General features: G+C 39.0%; 2 protein-coding genes and 1 pseudogene across 2 annotated transcripts in view; 1 reads left to right on the top strand and 2 right to left on the bottom strand.

Moving 5' to 3' along the window:
• The window catches only part of LOC134328803 (uncharacterized), a 450,585-nt gene that overhangs the window by 147,257 nt on the left and 280,092 nt on the right, over window positions 1-23,236 (bottom strand). Inside the window, exon 2 of the mRNA XM_063010031.1 lies at window positions 4,897-4,920. Within this exon, the coding sequence (XP_062866101.1) occupies window positions 4,897-4,920 (24 nt within the window). The remainder of the gene's footprint in view (window positions 1-4,896; window positions 4,921-23,236) is intronic.
• The window catches only part of LOC134328715 (zinc finger protein 271-like), a 525,414-nt pseudogene that overhangs the window by 329,746 nt on the left and 172,432 nt on the right, over window positions 1-23,236 (top strand).
• On the bottom strand, window positions 9,543-18,646 carry LOC134328706 (NACHT, LRR and PYD domains-containing protein 3-like). The gene is made up of 11 exons (XM_063009885.1): window positions 18,506-18,646; window positions 16,771-16,887; window positions 16,535-16,592; window positions 15,950-16,154; window positions 13,795-15,583; window positions 12,626-12,799; window positions 12,189-12,362; window positions 11,817-11,990; window positions 11,482-11,655; window positions 11,053-11,229; window positions 9,543-10,746 (listed from the first exon to the last, which is right to left on the bottom strand). Exons 2-11 carry the CDS (start codon window positions 16,881-16,883, stop codon window positions 10,740-10,742), a joined length of 3,045 nt encoding a protein of 1,014 aa, XP_062865955.1. The 5' UTR covers window positions 16,884-16,887; window positions 18,506-18,646; the 3' UTR covers window positions 9,543-10,739.

The following is a 23,236-nucleotide window of genomic DNA, read 5'->3' as shown; positions in this document are numbered from 1 at the left end:
AATTCATTCTGACAGAGAGTCTGTAGATCAGGAGTGCTCAATACATCGATCACACAGTACACGCTGGTACATCGTTCCTCATTCAAACAGGTCACGTGACTGACATAAAATGTGGCCACTGTTTGTTTCATATGCAGTCTGTTACCATAGCTATACCTCAGCCCACCTAAATCACCGCTAATTTAGAATAAACCTGGCTGATATAATTTAAAATAAGGTAAGTGTGATTTTTTTGTCACTTGCCCTTTAAATGGGGATCTCATCCCAGATCTGGACCAGGGCATCACTGAGCTCCTGGACAGTCTGAAGCACAACCTGGCGGCGTCGGATGGACCAAAACATAATGTCCCAGAGGTGTTCTACTGGATTCAGGTCAGGCGTGCACCAGGAGGAACCCAGGACTGACTGGGCGCCAGTGGCGGATCTGCCAATTCCGGTGTTCTATGGCAAATGCCAATCAAGCGCTAAGGTGCTGGGCTGTGAGCACAGGGCCCACTACAGGACGTGGGGCCTTCAGGCCACCCTCATGAAGCCTGTTTTGATTGTTTGGTCAGACACATTCACACCAGTGGCCTGCTGGAGTTCATTTTGTAGGGCTCTGGCAGTGCTCATCCTGTTCCTCCTTGCACAAAGGAGCAGATACTGGTCCTGCTGAGGGGTTAATGTCCTTCTATGGCCATGCCCAGCTCTCCTAGAGTAACTGCCTGTCTCTTGGAATCTACTCCATACTCTTAAGACTGTGCTGGGAGACACAGCAAACCTTCTGACGTATTGATGTGCCATCCTGCAGGAGTTGGACTACCTGTGCAACCTCTGTAGCGTCCAGGTACCGCACCATGGTACTAGTAGTGACGCTGACCCTAGCCAGCTGCAAAACTAGTGAAAAATCAGTCAGAAAAGACGAGGAGGGACAAAATGTCAATGGCCTCCTATTAAACCATTCCTGTTTTGGGGTCGTCTCATTGTTGCTCCTTTAATGCACCTGTTAATTTCATTAACACCAAAGCAGCTGAAACTGATTAACAACCCCCCTGCTACTTAACTGACCAGATCAGTATCCCAGAAGTTGAACTGAGTTGATGCTATACTCTGATTAAAAAGTGTTCCTGTAATTTTTTTGAGCAGTGTATTTTGTTAATAGCAACATGATGCTAGGTAGTCTTAGTAAACAGTTTCTGTAATGCCCACACAGTGTTTGTTGTGCTTAAAAACAGTTCATGCCTGACCCTATTGGTACTCTGGTTTCCAAACCAGTACATCACAAAAAATACTATATAAAAAAAGTATCTAAAATATTAATATCAAGTTGCTTTCTGTAAAGTCCAATAAATTGTAAAAGAACAGCTTACCACAAGCCCACAGCACCTGCTTTTAAACTGTAGCAACTTAAGTTGTAGCTGCCATAAATAAAAGCAAAATAAAATAAAAGTCATTTTACCATGGTGCATTATATACCGCACGCGACAATGACCAGCTTCAGCATGCATTCGTTTTACCACAGTTAAGTGCATTAAACGTTCAGAGAAGTGAACTGATAAACGCTACACGGACCCTTTCTTCTTATAATACCTGCATAGTCCAGTACAAAACAATGCACGCGACAATGACCTTAACCTTAAACCAATCGTGCAGCCACTAACACGTGGGAACAACCTGACTAGCTAGCTTATCTTATTCGGTACACCACAAACTTTTGCCACAATGCACCTGGTTACTCACACTGATAATTCTACATACATGTCCAAACTGCACTGCACTCACATATTCATATACCTAAACTGTAATGATAAACACATTGATAAGTCACATTCATTTAATTATTCATTTAGTTTAGAAAGCTGATCTCCGCCACGTGTCATCCTCCTCAGGGGTCTTTTCGCTACAGGCCAATCACAGTGTTTTACTGCCGCCTATTGGTCATGTGGTTTTCACGTGTTGTCAAAGCACATAGGATACAATTTGTGTAATTTGTACAAAAAAATCGACTTTACTTCAAATGGGGTAAAGCTTTCAGCAAATTTAACCTTCAATGTCCCTTTTAATCTTAAAAAAAAAAATCAATAAAAGCTCAAATACAAATAAAGAAGACCCCGACAGCAAGATAAAAGATTACTTGCGGCTGGCACCAGGAAGGAGACTTTAAATTACATTTTATTTAGTAGTTAATTGCTATTTTTGTTTTGTTATTTGTGTTCATCGTAATTATTATTATTATAATGTATAATTATAATATAAGGAACAATAATAAATAAGAATGTTACTACCACTGATTATGTCTGTTGTTTATAGATATATTATCTGTATTATCTATTATTATTATTGTTATTATTATTATTAAAGCAGTACATGAGAGGGGAGTGCACACATACACACACACGTTCAATTACATTCAGACGCTGTATTTTAGCTATACTGTACACATCTGGAATGCAGCGTGTGAACGCCATTTCAGCATCCAAGCCTGATATTTAGGAGATGTATTACAGATGAATAAGCGCTCTATGAAATGGTCTCGGATAGCTCTCATAAGCGTCTCTGAGACGCAGGCATGATGATGACGTAGTAAGATTGATCTGGAACGCAGCAGCTGAAGATCTTCCACGATCCACCAGCGACGTATCAGAGACGTATTGCAGATGAGCAAACGCTCTATTAAATACGTATTCCAGACCAACTGGGTTACATCCAACAGACGTCTCTGAGATGTAGATGTGCTATCAGGGTTGAAGAGGGTAAAACTGCTGTTTACAGTTTAATAAACATTATTTACCGTGTTCTGATGCACAAAATCTACTCAGTTCAAGAGGAGCATCGACTCTGTTATTAATGAAATACATTTCAGACATTTTTACTGGAGGAATTTGTTGTGATCGGATCTCAAACTCATGTAAAATGTCTATTCGGTTGTGTTAATACCACTTTTTGAAGAGCAATATAATAAGTAAAACAAATTGTTATCAGGTGCCACCCCTACATCCATGAAGAACATTTACTCTAGTACTAATCTTGTGATTTTGAGATCATTTTACTGTAGGCATTCGAATAACATTTTGCTGCCTGGTGCCACAGTAGCTTCAGTTCATAACAATAACAACAGCCAGTTACAACAGTCTAAAGAATTTTCCTTTAATTATGAATACAGCACATCTATCTATTTGTCTGTCTGTCTGTCTGTCTGTCTGTCTGTCTGTCTGTCTGTCTATTAGATCTTTAATAATGCAGTCAGCAAAAGAGGGACCTGTCACCCCTGTGGATCTACAACATGAAGAATTCCAGAAGAAACTAATAAAAAGGAGGAGGAGGAGGAGGATAATTTCTTCTGTAAGTAAATGTGGAGCATGATGCCACTTTTCCACCAGACAGTGTGGTACAGTACAGTATGGTACAGTACAGTGTGGTACAGTACAGTGTGGTACAGTACAGTGTGGTACAGTACAGTATGGTATAGTACAGTGTGGTACAGTACAGAGTAGTACAGTACAGTATGGTACAGTACAGTATGGTACAGTACAGTGTGGTACAGTACAGTATGGTGTAGTACAGTGTGATACAGTACAGTGTGGTACAGTACAGAGTAGTACAGTACAGTATGGTACAGTACAGTATGATACAGTACAGTATGATACAGTACAGTACAGTATGGTACAGTGCAGTGTGGTACAGTACAGTGTGGTACAGTACAGTATGGTACAGTACAGTGTGGTACAGTACAGTATGGTACAGTGCAGTATGGTACAGTACAGTGTGGTACAGTAGTGTGGTACAGTACAGTGTGGTACAGTTCAATATGGTACAGTGAAGTAAGGTACAGTACAGTGTGGTACAGTTCAATATGGTACAGTGAAGTAAGGTACAGTACAGTGTGGTACAGTACAGTATGGTACAGTACAGTGTGGTACAGTACGGTACAGTACAGTATGATACAGTATGGTACAGTGCAGTATGGTACAGTACAGTATGGTACAGTGCAGTATGGTACAGTGCAGTGTGGTACAGTACAGTGTGGTACAGTACAGTGTGGTACAGTGCAGTATGGTGCAGTACAGTGTGGTACAGTGCAGTATGGTACAGTACAGTGTGGTACAGTACAGTGTGGTACAGTACGGTACAGTACAGTATGATACAGTGCAGTGTGGTACAGTACAGTGTGGTACAGTACAGTAAAGTACAGTATGATACAGTACAGTATGGTACAGTGCAGTGTGGTACAGTACAGTGTGGTACAGTACAGTATGATACAGTACAGTGTGGTACAGTACAGTGTGGTACAGTACAGTATGGTACAGTACAGTATGGTACAGTACAGTGTGGTACAGTACAGTATGGTACAGTGAAGTAAGGTACAGTACAGTGTGGTACAGTACAGTGTGGTACAGTACAGTATGGTACAGTGAAGTAAGGTACAGTACAGTATGGTACAGTACAGTATGGTACAGTGAAGTAAGGTACAGTACAGTATGGTACAGTACAGTGTGGTACAGTACAGTATGGTACAGTAAAGTAAGGTACAGTACAGTGTGGTACAGTACAGTGTGGTACAGTACAGTATGGTACAGTGAAGTAAGGTACAGTACAGTGTGGTACAGTACAGTATGGTATAGTATGGTACAGTACAGTAAGGTACAGTACAGTATGGTACAGTACAGTGTGGTACAGTATGGTACAGTACATTTTGGTACAGTACATTGTGGTACAGTATAGTATGGTACAGTACAGTATGGTACAGTACAGTGTGGTACAGTATGGTACAGTACATTGTGGTACAGTATAGTATGGTACAGTACAGTATGGTACAGTACAGTTAGTATTGGAGTCACTAATCAGTAGAAATAATAAGAGAAAGTGGATAGTGGGATTAGAACCTGTACTGTACCGTACTGTCCTGTGCTGCTACACTCCAGTCTGGATTTAAGTTTTAATCTAACTGAATTTATTTGTAATTGGAAATCAAACCCACAACCTTCAGTTTCCTCCAGTTGTTAAGTTTCTTCTTCTCATATTGATGAATTTCAGGTGAAGTCACTTTAATCCCTCCGGAACTTGTTGCTTCTGTGGAACTGCTCTTCTCAGAGGACCAACAGTGTGGAGGTTTCCAGATGAAGCCTGTGAAGAAGGAAGAACCTGAAGATACAGATGAACTCAGTAAGACTTTTTTATAACATTTTTATAAAATTATTTCTCCTAATTTGGTCATGTCTGAATTACTTGTAATATTTTAACTATGAAAGAGTCCATGCACCAGGTTTTGTTTACATAAAGGCAAACACCACCACAGAAGCTCTTCATCAGTTCCACCATGCTGTGGTTTAGCTGCAGTCCATGATCCTCTTCTGTGTCAGGGTCCAGATTTTTATTTTGTCATGACATATTGGCAAGGAAGAGACAAGGTAGTTTTAGCTTAGCGCGCTAACCTCCATATTCACCCTGTTTTGGCTATTCCTGTTGGGATGAACAGCTCACTTGGACGCGGTGTTCTGCTCACCTCTGGAAGTAAATAAAAACTAGATTGCTAAGCCTGGTGAGACGCTCAGGTTCATGCGCCACCATCTTGCCCAAAGGTGGAAACATGTATTGTGGTCAGATGAATCAGCATTTCAGGTCTTTTTATGGAAAAATGGACAGCGTGTGATCCAAACCAAAGACAAAAAGGATCCAGACTGTTATCAGCAACATGTGCTGCCTTCAAGACGTCGTCTTTTCCAGGGATGTCCAGCATTTTTTAACAAGACGATGCAAATCCACCTGCTGCACACATTACAAAGGTGTGGCTGTGGAATAAGAGGGTATAGGTACTGGACTGGCCTGTCTGCAGTCCTGACCTGTCCTAACTATTTTTGGAATGTGTTGCAGGCCTGAAATGTAGGAATGGATGTTTATTAATAAATGAAATGAAGTTGAGCAGATAAAAGATGAAATATCTCAGCTTCATCCTGTCTGACATCAAATAAAAGTGAAAGTCAATGTAAGAAACTAAAATGTGTTTTATTATTTTTCATTTTCCATACTGTCCCAAGTATTTTTTTTAATTGGGGTTGTATTGTTATTATTATTATTAAATCTGCTGAAACCCTGTTTGAATAAAGGTTTATAGATCGTCCTTTTTGACAGATAGTATAGAAGTATGTGTCTGTTAGTTCTAACTTAAGTGCAGTGTTAATTTTGACAGCAAATTTTGATTTAGTTTTATTCATAGTCTTTTGACTAAAATGTCATTTAGTTTTAGTCGTAATTTAGTCATCTGAATTGTTTTAGTTTTAGTCTAGTTTTAGTCGACTAATTATCATAAGACTTTAGTCGACTAAATCTACAGTCGATTTAGTCGATTAAAATACATATTTGTTTGTTTATTAAGGTTTTAACGTCATGTTTTTACACATTGGTTACATTCATGACATGGACAAATTTGGTATCTTCAATTCACCTCACTTGCACGTCTTTGGACTGTGGGAGGAAACCGGAGCACCCGGAGGAAACTCACACAGACACGAGGAGAACATGCAAACTCCACACAGAAAGGACCCGGACCACCCCACCTGGGGTTCGAACCCAGGACCTTCTTGCTGTGAGGCGACAGCGCAACCCACTTAGCCACCGTGTTGCCCTAAAATACATATAAAGGGTGTAAAATGTAAATGCTTTTTCGTCAGTTCCCTTAATTATTTAAGTCATTATATACACTTACACAAAATGAAAAATTTTTAACCAGTTATGGAATATTATTAATGTTTGAATGTGCAATACACACAGAAACAGATTTAACTTATTTCAAACATCTTTATTTAACTGACCTTGCTCATTGAGCATAACAATAACAAAATATTAATGACCAGTACGCCTGCTCTGCCTGAAAAGTATATGCATTGTTCATAACAAATTGCATATTACATTCTTTATAAAACTGGGTACCTTAAAAGCAGCTGTGACATTATTTTGCCATTATACTGCCAGCAGTGGAGAATGTCATTTCAGATTTGTTGTGTTTTTAACCGAGATCGTCGCCCCACATGGTTTACACATCGTCTTGTTTTTCACGACGTCAAATGAGAAATGTGTCCATATATCGGCTCACCTCTTTCTCCCTGTTGACATTGTGGAGTTAACCTGGTTCCACGAGTAAAGAAAGTTCACAGACTAGTCTGGTCTTCCTGGGTTTAGATCAAATTTGTGCAAGTGTGGTCTTACCGCGGTACTGCAAAAGATTAGTACTGATTGGATGGCTAATCGGCTTGTCCCACCCTCCTCATACGCTAAAGTAGTTATGATTGGATCTCTTGCTAACTGGTCCCTACCTTCCACAAAACTAAATCAGTTCTGATTATATGTCGTCACTGCCAAACATTTTCGTCTCGTTTTTATTCGTTGACGAAAGTGTCGATTCATTTCGTCATAGTTTTTATCCTTTTATGTAGTTTTTATTTAGTTATCGTCTCGTTTTCGTCATGAAATAAAGGTTCGTTGTCGAAAACTATGACGAAAATCATTCGTCAACGAAATTAACACTGGTGGGGAGATACAGAACCCAAGACAGAGATTAAATGAAAATTGTATTAATAATAAAAAAAAGAACAACAGAAGATAACCAAATGAAACAAAAGTAAACAGGGTGGATCTCGATCAAATTACTTGCACTTGAACACTGAAACACAAAAATCATAAAGGTAAACACAGCAGAGCCGCAAACCCCAATCGCCGGCTTGCGAGGTGGTCACGCTCACGCTGTGGCATTTAGGAGCGGGTTTAGCCTGAAGGCCATGCGCTATAAAAGGTGCCGAAGCTGCACATGCTGAACTACGAAGTTCAGAAAATGAGCTCGAACTCGCGTAAGCGCAGTTCGGGTCATCAGATGGCCAAATTACCCACCGCAGGTCGCTGTCGCTGGGAAGGATCCAATCTATTCCAGATGGGCCCTGTCACCAGCTGCGAGGTGCGGTTGCGCTGGGAAGGAGGTGATCTGTTGAGCGCATGAAAAGGGAACCGAACTTGTGTAAGCGCAGTTTGGGAATTCAGATGGCCATGTCACCCGCCGCAGGTCACTATCGCTGGGAAGGAGCCAATCTATCTCAGATGGGTCATGTCACCAGCTGCGAGGCACGGTTGCGCTGGGAAGAAGGCGATCTGTAAAGCACAATAAAAAGAAACCGAACTTGCATGAATGCAGTCCGGGAAATCAGATGGACATCTCACCAGCAGCGCTTCGCTGCCGCTGGGGAGGAACCGATCTGTGGAAAAGAATAAAGAGAAATCGAATTCGCATAAGCGCAGTTCGGGAAATCAGATGGACGTCTCACCAGCCACGCGTTGCTGACGCTGGGGAGGAACCGATCTGTGGGGAACAATAAAGAAAAACCGAACTTGCATGAATGCAGTCCGGAGAATCAGATGGATGTCTCAGTAGCAGTGCTTCGCCGCTGCTGGGGAGGAACCGATCTGTGGAGCAGAATAAAGAGAGACTGAACTTGTATGAACGCAGTTCGAGGAATCAGATGGATGTCTCACCAGCAGTGCTTCGCCACCGCTGGGGAGGAACCGATCTGTGGGGAACAATAAAGAAAAACCGAACTTGCATGAATGCAGTCCTAGGAATCAGATGGATGTCTCACCAGCAGCGCTTCGCTGCCGCTGGGGAGGAACCGATCTGTGGAGCAGAATAAAGAGAGACCGAACTTGCATGAATGCAGTCCGAGGAATCAGATGGATGTCTCACCAGCAGCGCTTCGCCACCACTGGGGAGGAACCGATCTGTGGAGAACAATAAAGAGAGACTGAACTCGCATAAGCGCAGTTCGGGAAACCAGATGGACGTCTCACCAGCTGCACTTTGCTAACTGTGGAACTGTAACTTGATCTGTGGAAAAATGCATGTTAATCAGAGTGCGGGTTCAAGCCGGGACTGCAGGTGGCAAAGACACGCACTTATCCCGCTGCCCTATGGTGATAGTAACAACCCTTCCGAATTAACGTCCCAAGGACGCAGAGTGGCATCGGTGGATGGCGTTTAGCTGGTCTCCTGCCGAATGCAGGGAGAAACCCAATGCACAACTCTAAAATAAAGACAGCTCAAGGGCTGTTCGAGGTCGCACCAAAACTTTCCCTAGCCAAAAGAAAATAAAACTTCCCTAGATTACCTCAGCCTTTTTGCTTACACATCCGACCGTCCTATTGACGCCCAGAGTACCCGCTGACCCTAACAAAGGTAAATTAAAGAAATTAAATCAACACAGTTGAAAACCAAAGTAAATTAAATGAAACCAAAACAAATCAAACAAAACCAAACAGAAGGCACAACAAACTACAGCTGCACAGTAGCTGCTTAAATAAGCAGGCACAGCTGCAGGTTGTCAGCCTTAATTAGAAGACCTCTGATTTAAGGCCTTTGTTCCAGTGGCTCTGTAATCCATGCGACGCCGGGAACCAGAGGCAAGTTCACCCGACGCCGCAGGAACCCCTACACCTACATACCTAAAGAAAATGTTGAGAGGGTCACACACATTATTTTTTTCTTTCAATAAATGAAACCATTGTTAAAAAACTATTTGTGTTTATTTGGTCTTTAATATTAATATTTATTTGGTGGTCTGATACATACTACGTAGTTTGACATGCAAAAGTAGAAAATTGGAAAATGAAGTAAATACTTTTTCACAGCACTACATTACTGCAGGAAGATAAAAGTAATTAAGAATATAAACTCCACACAACTCACACAAAATATTCCAAAAATAATGATACAGTAGTTTCAGTCATTAACGATAACACAAGCACAATGGTTATTCAAAATATCAGTTATAATGTATTAGTGTTATTATTAGTCATTAACAAAACTGCTACACTTACTGTCCCTTTCATCAAATATTTGCATTATCATCTTCTATATTTAACATTAATAAGAATCATCGCTTTGATTCTTATTATTTTTAACTAGTGTTAACTATTTAACTATTATAGTTTAATCAGTTAGTTGGTTAAAATGTACAGTAAATAAAAGTGATTCATAATTTTGCATATAAAAAGGGGATAATGTACCCCCCCACCTCAGGGACCTTTACTGTTTGATGTCTGTTTTGGTTTGTTTTGACTATACAACAAGGTCCCATAAATCATACATTCCAATCAAAAGGTGCGAGTCATACAGAAGAGACTTTCTTCAGTCAGCCCTCTACACACCTTGTGGTTATGTAGGAAGATATCCTGACTTTAAGACCTCACTATCGTCTGTAATTTCCCAGCAGAGATACTAGATTCTCTGGCCACTCGAGTAATCCTCCTCATGTTCTCCTCCAGGAAAAATCTAAACATCTCCAGTAACTTTAAATTTCTTCATTACAGGTAGATAGTGAACAGCATGCTAATGCACCAAGCTAATGCAGGGTTTTTTAAAGCAGTCCTAATGGACCCTCACCATGTTTTGCAGCTTCTAACTCACATGTACCAGGTGCTCAATGTTCAGTTTATCAGATTAATTCAGCTGGTACCAGAAACCTGATGGACTCTCCAATCTCATTACTTCAGCAGAGATGTATAGAAGGATGAGATGAAAGGTTATCAGCAGTTCAGAGTGGGTTTGAGAGCGTCGATCTTGTACAGGAAGTGATGTCATGCACACAGTTATACAGAAAGCATGTTTACAGATTTGAGCAGTAAGAAGCTGAACAAAGTGTCACCATGTAGAATCCCAGTGTGAAGAGTAGATGGTGTTTATCTCCACTGCTCTTCATCTCATAATTCAATATGTATTAGAATCAGATGCTGTAGAAGAGACCAGACATGATCAGATGTTTCAGTCACCTATCAGACTCAACACAATCAGAAACAGTATAAACACCAGCACGCATGCACGCACGCACACACACACACCACCTGGAACAATGATAGAACATTTCACATGATTCATTGTTCTATAAAGAACCCTGATACAGATGAAGTTTTGCTAATGAACAATTCTACAATAAGACAGACATACCACTGCATGTGTGTGTAATGTGTGCATGTGTGTGTAGTGTGTGCATGTGTGTGTGTTTAGGTGTGTCTGTGTATAAATCAATAGTAACTTACTGTAGTTCCTTCAGGTTACATTGTGGATCCACCTTAAGCTCTCTGAGCAGTTTTACTCCTGATTGTCCTGGATCATTGCCACTCAGATACAGTTCTCTCAGAAGTGATGATGGGTTTGATTTTAGAGCTGAAGCCAGAGCAGTAAATCCTTCATCTGTAATACTGCAGCTCCTCAACCTGCAGAAGAAAATCACTTAATAAAAATCATACATCATCTTCTCCCACCTCCTCCTCCATCTCCATTCAGATCCACAATCAGACATCATCACTGATAAATCTTCAACATGTAAAACTATTCTATTATATTAATGATAAAGTGTTTTATCTTGTGTGAGGAAAATGAGTAAAATATCAAACTCCTACACACATCAATAACAGTTTCTGTATGAATGAGCTTCTGTATCTACAGTGTGAAAGTGAAGATCTTACTCCAGTATCTCCAGTGTACAGTGTGGATTCTCCAGTCCAGCTGAGAGCAGCTTCACTCCTGAATCCTTCAGTTTATTGTTACTCAGGTTCAGATGTTTCAGACTGGAAGAGTTTAAACTGAGAACTGAGGACAGAACTTCACAACTTCTCTTTGTTAGATTACAATCAACCAACCTGGAGAGAAATAATCAGATCAATCGGACACAGTATCAGTAAAGATACTTTCCATCAATCACAAACAAAGAATCATAATTTTTGCTTTTTTTTTTTATTATTTGGTTAAATAATTTTGAAACAGAACCCCTGTATCTACAGTGTGAAAGTGAAGATCTTACTCCAGTATATCCAGTTTACAGTGTGGATTCTCCAGTCCAGCAGAGAGCAGCTTCACTCCTGAATCCTTCAGTTTATTGTTACTCAGGTTCAAACGTTTCAGACTGCAGGAGTTTGAACTGAGAACTGAGGACAGAACTTCACAACTTTTCTCTGTGAGATTACACTCCCACAACCTGAAGAGAAATAATCAAATCACTCTAATACAGTATCAGTAAAAATATTTTGCTGTCAATGACAAACACAGAATCATAATTTTAGCTTTTATCAATGTTTAAGGTGCACAATAGAACATGTTTTTGCTTTATTTTTTATTAACTGGTTAACTTAGAAAGAAATATTCAGTATCTACAGTGTGAAAGTGAAGATCTTACCCCAGTATCTCCAGTTTACAGTGTTGATTCTCCAGTCCAGCAGAGAGCAGCTTCACTCCTGAATCCTTCAGTTTATTGTAACTCAGGTTCAGATGTTTCAGACTGGAGGAGTTTAAACTAAGAACTGAGGACAGAACTTTACAACTTTTTTCTGTTAGATTACAATCCCACAACCTGGAGAGAAATAATCAGGTGAATCAGAGAAATGAAAGACGTCACTCTGCAGCAGTAGGTGGAATCCAAGTAGCAGATCTAATAATATTACCCAAACTGCAGTGCAGATGAAAGTGAAAGCAGTTCAGTTGATGATTGTGTGTTTGTGTGCGTGTGTGTCACCCTGATATGGTTTATTTGTTTACACTGATTGTTTCCCAGGATGAAATGATTAGTGTAAATGAATGAATGTGTATAAAACTTGGTGAAGTTGAAAATCTTACTCCAGTATCTCCAGTTTACAGTGAGGATTCTCCAGTCCAGCAGAGAGCAGCTTCACTCCTGAATCCTTCAGTTTATTGTTACTCAGGTTCAGATGTTTCAGACTGGAGGAGTTTAAACTGAGAACTGAGGACAGAACTTCACAACTTTCCTCTGTTAGATTACACTCCAACAACCTGGAGAGAAATAATCTGATCAATCTACATTGCAAATAAAGGTGAAAGCAGTTGAACTGATAAATCAACCAATAGCAGCACTGCTCTACTGTACTTGATTTATGTCTCCATCCTTTCAAGTGTTTTTGAGTAGCACTGGATCCACCGTGGTCCTGACCAGTATGTAAGTCAATCATTTTATCTAAATTAAATTTACATTCCATAATTACTCACTATTTTACTCTGTAAAGGTTTCACTCTCACTACTGTATTTCTGCACGACTGGTAACTAATTATTATCAGGAAGCTCTACGTAGAAACTGCTGTCACTAACATTCAGGTTTAGAGGTACAAATACTTCTGCTCCTGCTTTCAGGTGAAATTCTATGTTCTGTATAAAACTAGTGCACGAGTCTAAACATGTAATTTACACGTCATGTTTATGTAAACTGAGCTCTGTTTATTCCACGTCTGATTCATGAAGCTGTCGTACAGCAAAACAATCTGATTATTATTACAGTGTTTTCATCAGAGTAAAATGCATTTTCGTGAAAATATAATTATACATCAGTCAGATCAATTCCCTCCATGCTAACATTCTCAGATCTCAGCAAATGTCGACAAGTGTACTTTACCGGCTGCACCACCTGAGCACCCCGTTCATGATTACATGAGTGTATTTAAAAGATTGTCTATTATTAATTTGTTTCTCTCTTTATTACTGAACTTAGTTTAGTCCTGATGTTTTTGAAGCTCTGTGGTTGATGATTTTTACCATTTAACATCAAATTTTATACTCAGTATAATTAGCAGAGTGCAAGTTAGTAGGTGGTGCAGAAACTGTTAACATTATTATTTAGGTTATGAAATTACATGTTTATTTTAGACATACTTTGAGATCAGACTGCAGCACTGTAGTTTTGCACCTTCTCAGTTTTGTACATTTAACTATTAGTGAACTATTAGTGTTTGTGTAATGAACTTATGAATCAAATATTTATCAATAAATTACTCACATAGCTTTTTTTGATTCTTTTACCACTGACAGCATCTTCAGAAGACCTTTATGTGATGGATAATATTTTCTCAAATCAAACTCATCCAGCTCCCGATCTGAGTTCAGCAACACAAACAACAGAGCCGACCACTGAGCAGGAGAGAGATGAAGTCCATCGTGATTAACATAAACTTTTCTCTTCAGGTATTTTTGGATTTCCTGCACTAGAGAATCATCGTTCAGTTCATTCAGACAGTGGAACAGATTGATGGATTTTTCTGGAGAGGGATTCTCACTGATCTTCTCCTTGATGTATCTGACTGTTTCCTCTGTGTTGTAAGAGCTACTTCCTGTTTGTGGCAGTAGGCCTGAGAGTAGGTCTAAGAGAGTCTGATTGGACTCCAGTGAAAGACCCAGGAGAAAGCGGAGGAAAAGATCCAGGTGTCCATTCTCACTCTGTAAGGCCTCGTCCACTGCACTCTTCAGAAAGTCAGACATATTTGTATAGTTTCTAAAGGTGTTAAAGAATTCAGTGTTTTGCATCACCTGTAGATTTCTGTTTTTGTTGATGAAGGTGTGAAATACATATAAAGCAGCCAGAAACTCCTGAACACTCAGGTGCACAAAGCTGAAGACCTGACCCAGGTGCAGTCCAGCCTCTTTTTTGAAGATTTGGGTGCAGACCCCTGAGTACACTGATGTGTTTTTGACATCAATGCCACACTCTGTCAGGTCTTCCTCATAGAAGATCAGGTTTCCTTTCTCCAGCTGCTGGAAGGCCAGTTTTCCCAGTGCCAGTATTGTCTCTCTGGTCTGGTGTGGATCAGGGTCAGATTTCCCATGATACTTTTGTTCCTTGTGTTTTATTTGAAAGATTAGAAAGTAAGTGAACATTTGAGTCAGAGTTTTTGGGATCTCTTTCCCCTTGACTACATCCAGAATTATCTCTAGAACAGAGGCTGAGATCCAGCAGAAGACTGGAATGTGACACATGATGTAGAGGCTTCTTGATGACTTCATGTGTTTGATGATTTTACTAGCCAGGTTCTCATTACTGATCCTCTTCCTGAAGTACTCCTCTTTCTGAGGGTCACTGAACCCTCGTACCTCTGTTACCTGGTCTACACATTCAGGAGGGATCTGATTGGCTGCTCCTGGTCGAGTGGTGATCCAGAGGTGAGCAGAGGGAAGCAGGTTCCCCTTGATGAGGTTTGTCAGCAGCACATCCATTTTTACTGACTTTGTTAAGTTACACAATCGCTCATTATTTTGAAATAGAGGAAGTCGACACTCATCCAGACCATCAAAGATGAACAAAACTTTATAACCATCACAATCTAATGATGTCAGACCTTTCACTTCTGGGAAAAACTGATGAAGAAGTTCCATCAGACTGAGATTTTCCTGCTTCATAAAGTTCAGCTCTCTAAAAGGAAGTGAAAATATGAAGATGACATCCTGATTTGCTTTTTCTTCAGCCCAGTCCAGAATGAACTTCTGCACTGAGACTGTTTTTCCAATTCCAGCGATTCCTTTAGTCAGCACAGTTCTGGTGGACGAGTCTTTAAAGAGGTCACTGCATTTGATGGGTTTCTCCTGTGTTACTGGTCTCCTGGATGCTGCTTTAATCTGTCTGACCTCATGTTCATTATTGGCGTCTCCACTCCAACCCTCTGTGATGTAGAGCTCTGTGAAGATCTCATTCAGAAGTGCTGAGCTTCCATGCTGGGAGATTCCTTCACTGATTCTTTTACATTTCTCTCTCAGATTTGATTTCAGTTTTTTGTGATATACAGGGACTAAAAGTTCTAATAAACAGAAATCATAAATCAATAAATTATTAATCAATATTTTACTGAATGATCAATAAACACTATATAATTTAATACTTTAATAAATAATTGATTAATTTCTAAAGTATTTCCTATTTTTTAAATAATATTAAATGTAGGATTTTCTCTTATAATATTATTATAATGGATTTGTAGAGATGTAGTGATCAAAATCATAGTTAAAATTCTCATATAACAAAGTACCTGGTGCTCATTAAACATTATATAATATAATTTAATGACCAATCAAAAGCTGATAGATGATTCTAGAACCAAGATAAATGTGGAAGAATATAATCTAATATTAAAGAAATAAATAATGTAAGTATTTAGATCTCTTACTCCTCTGCAGGGTATTAGCGAGGTCTGTCTGGTTCATGATCTTCAGAACATTCAGTGTGATCTTTAGCGCCCCCTCTCTGAAACTGCTCAGATCTTCCACATCCTTCACCTCCTGCTCAGAGCATGCTGGGTCATTTTCATTCAGGAGCTTTTTGAACTTGTTTAGCTCATTCTTTAACATGTTTATGACTTTCAGCTCCAGTTCCTGTTGAGGAATTTAGAGGAACAGATCATCACAATAAGCACCATCAGATAATAAAGAAAGATGAGTGATGTGACCATACAGTATAAGGAGTGATGTAGTTTTTTTGCATGTCAAGTTCAGGAAATGAAGAAACAGTGATTGTGCATTAAAATGTGTATACGTTTTAAACTGGAATTTCACCTCTGTCTTCTCATTAAAATGTTGAAGGTTGTGTGTTTAATAACCCTAATAAGCCCCAATAATGCCATATGTCAAAAATCAAGAGATCATTCAGGTCTAAAAGAACCACAACATCTAAGAAGTGTCCAAAATCAACATAAAATTATTCATCTTCCTCAAAGTATTCATTTAGCAAACTAGATTAGTATTATTATACAAACCTCAAAAATGGATTCCAACTGAGCTCTGTAAGTACCATTTAATTTCTCCTTTTGTGGTCTGTAAAAAAAGACAAATAAGACAGTATTGAACACTAGCAGGTTATATCATCCTGTTATTGAAACATTTCCTAGATGATTAGTATTTTTAAGAATGAATGAGTTTAATGAGATTAATACATTTCATCAGGAGAAACTGGAAGTAAAAACACTGCACTGAATCATAAGATTACACTGACCTCAGATCAGGAAAACATCCTCCATCCTTAAATTGAGGTGGTGGTCCCTTTGAGCCGTCACTCTTCATGGAGACACAGGTGGGTTTAGGTAAATTTGGTCTTGTACCCTCCATCACACTGGGGTACAAGCAAAGTCAAACATAAAGAAACCAATAAATGGGTGAATGTTTAAATCTATTATGTGATTCTTCCATCCTAATTCAAGCTGGAAATATTGTGGAAGATTCAATAATAAAAATATATTACATTTAGAGGATTTAATATATTTAGAAATATAAACAAAAGCTATAGGATTTTGGTTTTAGCTTGTTTAAGAAAAGCTGTTTTGATATTGGTATTTTTAGTACACACTTATTACACAGTAACCAAAACCAATAACTTCATCCCATGCAAGTTTTTATTTTGGACACAGACATGTTGGCTAATTCAGGGGTTATTAAGTTTTTAAACAAACACTTTCAAGGACACAACGAAGGACTCAAGACAGCTACTGTATCTCAACTAGAGTTTTAAATGTCTGCAAACTTCACTATGATAGACATTGCTTTTTTGTTTTACACCAGTATGCTAATAACTCAACCACGACTGATATGATTTTACATTCTTAAATAAATCATCAATATCATTATTACAAATTTATATAAATGTCAACAAAAATATCAAACTCTTATCTGCACTTGGTCTTAAATTTGACTCATGTAGACTGTAGTACACAGTTTGGATTGTCCCCCAATTCCCAGAACCACTACCTCAGATCAGTTCCTGAAGTGGTTTGGATGGTCCTTTAACCAGTTACTCTTCACTAATAAATAATTATTAAAAGTTTTAGATCTTCATAATTTCAGTCATTTATACTCTGAGAATTTTTTTCTAAACTTAATTTAGTTTTGATTAGTTTTCAGATTCAGAAAGTGTGCAGAGCTGGGTGCTTAGGTGGCACAGTGGTATAAAACTATATAAAAAAGCATGAGGGCACCTAAACGTTTGAGTTCAGAGAAACACCACCAAGAACATGACACAGTAATCACACAGCTTAGCTAACTAGCAGCTAGTGTAATTAATCCTTAAAATCTTAAAAGTAAAAAATAAACTGTATGTCTTAGCTGGGATTTAAAACTGCTCTGTAATGCTTTAAGTTTTACACCAGTATGCCAATAACACAGAGCTGATCTGATTTTACATTCTTAAATAAATGAAAGTGTATTAATAACAATCTCACTCTCATCAATGTGTTAGATTAGTGCTTTCTTTATAATCACACATAGCGTGGACACATTATCAGTAATGAATTCCAACCTTTCTTCAGTAAAGTTTGACTTTTGATGTAATCCTCTCATACATGTTTATTATTTTATGTTTATTATTGATTGTGTGTTTCTGTTATTTTGTCCACCGCCTGCATGTATGTATATACGAGCGCATCTGTGACTTTAAAAAGCTACATTTTAGCATCCAGACGAAAACAAAGAAGCAGTTTTCAGAAATCTCTTTATCCTGTTTTCATTAATCGTGGGTTTGTGGTTTCGTGTTTATGAGAAAAAAACACAGAAGACTAAAGTGTAAAAAATATCTGTGTTGTTGTTGACAGGCCTAAATAATGGTGTTAAATGTGACGCATTTTCAGACAGTTTCCTTACCGAAAAAATATCAGGTAATAAAATCAATCCTAAACATTTCTCCATCAAATACGGATTAATAACATTTACACATTTCAACTTTATATTCACAAACTCACCGTGATTTTCTTGAAAACTTTATATTTCTCTCCACATAAACCTAAGAGCTCCCCAGCTAGCACAATAGATCTGGGCCGATTCCGGCTCCGGTTTGGCAATGTCGGCTGGCTCGGCACCCCCTGGCCTGAATATGGCTGGATGTTGTTACTTTCGACAGACTGAGGCGATGTTATTGCAAAGTTTTAGCACCATGCACTGATCAGAGATTTTTTGCAATCCCCTCCTTCAACACTGGAATAAATGTGAAAGAACCTTTCACCCACTGCCTTTTGCTTCTGTTGCAATCATCATGGCTCTCATAAAGTGTTTCTAGGTTGAGTAACAAACCACATACGTATGTCTTTATAAATAAAATAATTAATAAATAAATGGCTTACGGGAACCTCTTGCATTGGTCTTGGCTATTCGAATTTGTGTCATGAAATGAGGTAAAGGGGCATTGATAGCTTTTGTTTTGATAAACTAACATGAGCATCTACATGCACCGTGAGTTTCAGTTTTTCTAGAATTTCATGACATTTTCATGAATTTGAAGTTTTTCCTTCAATTCGTGTTCCTTATGATCCAAATTAAAATGTAAACATAAAATGATTGAAACCCTAAATTAGTATACGTACAAGGCAAGGACGGATTAAGGATAGTCTGGGCCCCTGGGCAAAGAGGTTTTGGCGCATCCTAATCCTGAGTTCATTCTTAATACGAGCCAGTTTGGAGAATGAACGCTCCCCTTCACAATTTGTGATAGGCACAGTCAGAAAAAGTCAAAGCGCTATGTAGACATTTGGAAAGGTTGACTGTAAATTCAAATTTATCATGGTTTTGAGCATTTTACTAGGACATTTTTCTTTTTCTGTTATGAATGATTTGTATTGTATCAATTCATCTGCCAGGCTCATGTTCAGATCTGAAGGATATGCTGCAGCGAGTGAGTTAGCCTTTAAAGTGAGCTCACTGTTGGACATATTGTCAGGCATGAAAAGAACATCAAATAGCTCAGTTAAGTGTGTGTATGCATTCAAACGATGGTTGAGACAGGACACAAGTTTGTCAATGACAACATTGAAAGTTTCGATCCGAAACTTGTCCTTTCCATTAGAACCCCCAAGAGGCCCTTGGGTCAAAGTCCCTAATAGTCAGAGGATCCTTAAAATGGAGGGCCCTCGGAAATAAAAATATATTGTATCATAAATGTTGATAGGCATCGCAAAATGTTTTGGGCCAGGACCCCCCCGGGGCCCCCTGACCTCAAGGGCCCCTGGGCGCTGGCCCCACTGGCCCGGTCAGTAATCCAGCCATGGTACAAGGTAATTATGCCTTGAATTAATTTAATTTATTATTTTATTTATATAGACATATGTGGTTTGTTACTCAACCTAGAAACGCTTTGTCAGTGTGAGCCATCATGATTGCAACAGAAGCAAAAGGTAGCGGGTGAAAGGTTCTTTCACATTTATTCCAGTGTTGAAGGAGGGAATTGCAAAAAATCTCTGATCAGTGAATGGTGCTAAAACTATGCAATGACATCGCCTCAGTCTGCTGAAAGTACCAACATTCGGGCCAGATGCGGGGTGCTGCAATCTTGCCGAGTCTCAGTCAGCCGACAGTGCCAACATGCAGCCATATTCGGGCCAATATCAAAAAGTGGTATTGAAAAAGACCACAAAACATGATATGAATGAAATATTTTATTATAGGACATGCATTTTCTATATATTTTTAGACCAGAAGTTTAATGTGTGCAAAATCAAAATAATCATGTATCATGAATAAATAAACCCAACTCATTTAAATGTAATAAATGTGTTTACTTATCTTGCTCCCGAGGACGCACTGCTGGGCAATTATACATAGTCCTTACCACAACACACTCTACATTAAATTCATTAGGCATGTTTACCTTGTACATAACTTTGCAAAAGTCAATAACAAGTAAAATAAATAATAAATAAATGATGTGGACAGGTGCAAATGAAAAAATTATTAATTATTAATGAATTCATTAATTAATTCAAATACAGGCTTTACACAGTCGAGTCACATTATTATGACCAGCTAGTATCCAGAGTTTTCCAATGTTTTAACGTTGGAATCTTTTTCACGGTGGACAATAAACAAACCATGCTTTCAGGTTAGCAGAATTCATTCTGACAGAGAGTCTGTAGATCAGGAGTGCTCAATACATCGATCACACAGTACACGCTGGTACATCGTTCCTCATTCAAACAGGTCACGTGACTGACATAAAATGTGGCCACTGTTTGTTTCATATGCAGTCTGTTACCATAGCTATACCTCAGCCCACCTAAATCACCGCTAATTTAGAATAAACCTGGCTGATATAATTTAAAATAAGGTAAGTGTGATTTTTTTGTCACTTGCCCTTTAAAGCTGAATATCAATACAGGAACTGAGAAGCATTTAAAAAGCTTCAAAGCTTTTTTGAAAAATGAAAAACCGACCTTAAAAAGTAGATGGTGATGACCTGTAGCAGGGCGCTATGCACAAGCAGTGCCTATTTATTACATAAAATAAAAATTCCATTTCAGATTTCCACATTAATAAACAAGTCTTTATTTATTAAAAAAAAGATAAACAAAACTTGACTCACTAGTCATTTTTCATTAAAAAGGGGCAAAAAGAACACTTCAACAAAGTGCTACACACTGAAATCATTGATGAGGTCCGTAAAGTCCAGTTTTCTTGCCAACTGACTTTCAATGGAAAGAAGGGCAAGGCTGTTCAATCTATCCTGGCTCATTGTTGATCTCAAGTAGTTTTTAACCAGTTTCATTTTGCTGAAAGCCCGCTCACCACCAGCAACAGTTACAGGCAAGGTACAGAAAATCCTCAATGCAATGCATATTTCTCCAAAAATGCTCTGTAGCTGCAGCTTATATATGGCGTTAAGGAGCTGAAGAGGGGACAGGCTATGAGGAAATGTGGCATTATATACTGTGTTTAGGAGCAGCATCTCATTCTCAAATTCAACTGTGATATCTTTTGGGTATGTTCTTGTCAGAGCCCGGCATGTTGCTTTTATCTGTTCTTCTGATATATCCCCCAACCTTAGAAGAGGTGCAAAAGATTTGCATATGGTGGCTGTAGTCTGGAACCTTGCACTCAGATAACTGATGATGCTTCTCTGCACTAAACTCAGTCTCATCGTCTTCACTCCTCCTCTCATCAGGCATTAATTTCCTTTTCCGTTTCTGCTTCTCTTTTCTCCTAAATTGAGCAGGGATCTCCATGGCTTGGGCTACTAAGGAGGCTTTAGTAAGAAGGGAATCCCATTAATCACGAATAGCCTGTATTTCCTCCTGTAGAGCCTTGATGTTTGCAGCCTGAATATCCAAAGAACAATCCTCTGCCTGAAGAATCAGGTTGCGATTTCCAATACACTGTAGTACCTTTACCCACACAGTGAGAACTACTGCATCAAAGGTCTTGAAATAATTGTTTAGGCCATTTGCCTAAGACTTGGCTTCACTTGTAAGGTTGCATGTGTCTAATACACCTTCTGATGCCACCCGAACGGAGGGTAAATGAGTGGCCACAACTCGCACAGCGGCAATCCTTGCACCCATCGAGTGTCCGACAGACGATGAAGAAAGCATCCAGTTTCTTTCTTCAAGTTTGCCCATCGCTCTGGACTAACACTAAATAAATTGTAGAGACGATTAACATTACCAAAAAATGTTGCAACCTCCTGACATAATTCAGCTGCGTGCACACCCACCAAATTTAGGGTATGGGATGCACAGGGGAGTATTTCGCAAACGGATTTGCTTTTAGAATCTGAGCTTGCACGCCTTTCAGTTTCCCTGACATGTTGGCTCCGTTATCATAACCTTGTCCTCTACAGTCCTCTAATGGTATGCCACTGTCTTGCAGTACAGCTTGAATCATTTCAGAAATGTCCTTGCCTGTCTTTTAATAAAAGTCTTTAAATTGACAGAATCTCTCAGTTATCTTCCAAACACTGCTTTCAACATCTTGATGCACATATCTTAATAACAGTGCAGTCTGTTCAGTATGAGAGATGTCTGGTGTTAAGTCACATATCACAGTAATAGATTGCAGTTTCTCTTTCTGCCAGGATGGTGTCCAGCACTCTTTTGCCACAGATATCAATGAACTCATTTTGTGTCTCAGGACTCAGATAGTGTGTTAACCTTGACCCTTCCTTCTTTTGCCTTACTTTCTCCAAATGCTCTTCTAAAAAATCATAACATGCCAGCAACTCTAAAGTGCCTAGAAAGTTTCCATTGTGTACATCATCTAGATTTGAAGTTTTGCCTCTGAATGGAAGGTTTCTTGATGCTAAATGAAGGGTCACATCCAAAAGCCTCTCAAGAATCATTCTATTCTTTTCTATTTCTGTCTGTATTTGTTTCTGAATGTGACCGTCAACTCCTGTTCCAGACAATAATGAATGCTGAAGGCTTTTCCATTTCAAATAGCATTCCTTATGAGGCATGTTTGTTTCGTGTTTTGGTAATTTTCTGTACATTCAAGCAAGTTCACCATCCTTGCTGTTGAGAGCACTTTTAGATGGCTTTTTCAGCTCGTGAGAAAACAGAAGGCATGGGATGCAATACAGAGCCTCTGCACTTTTACTATAGATTAGCCAATCTCGTTCGATTTTCTCACGGCCATTGGCCGACTTTGCAAATTGAAGGTAGTTAGGAAATGGTTTCCCTTCCTTGTCTTTTGCTGTAATTTTATTTGTT

The sequence above is a fragment of the Trichomycterus rosablanca genome, chromosome 15 (assembly GCF_030014385.1).
Source record: "Trichomycterus rosablanca isolate fTriRos1 chromosome 15, fTriRos1.hap1, whole genome shotgun sequence".
Classification (NCBI taxonomy): domain Eukaryota; kingdom Metazoa; phylum Chordata; class Actinopteri; order Siluriformes; family Trichomycteridae; genus Trichomycterus; species Trichomycterus rosablanca.
The sequence above is the reverse complement of the archived record's forward strand: the minus strand, read 5'-3'. Positions and strand labels throughout refer to the sequence as shown.

Excerpts from the sequence above, each read along its gene's own strand:
- LOC134328706 (XM_063009885.1), bottom strand. The coding sequence starts at position 16,883 with ATGGAGGGTACAAGACCAAATTTACCTAAACCCACCTGTGTCTCCATG. Across the intron at positions 16,155-16,534 it reads AGTTGGAATCCATTTTTGAG|GAACTGGAGCTGAAAGTCAT; the intron begins GTTTGTATAATA and ends ATTCCTCAACAG. Across the intron at positions 11,230-11,481 it reads TGTACACTGGAGATACTGGA|GTTGAGGAGCTGCAGTATTA; the intron begins GTAAGATCTTCA and ends TTTCTTCTGCAG.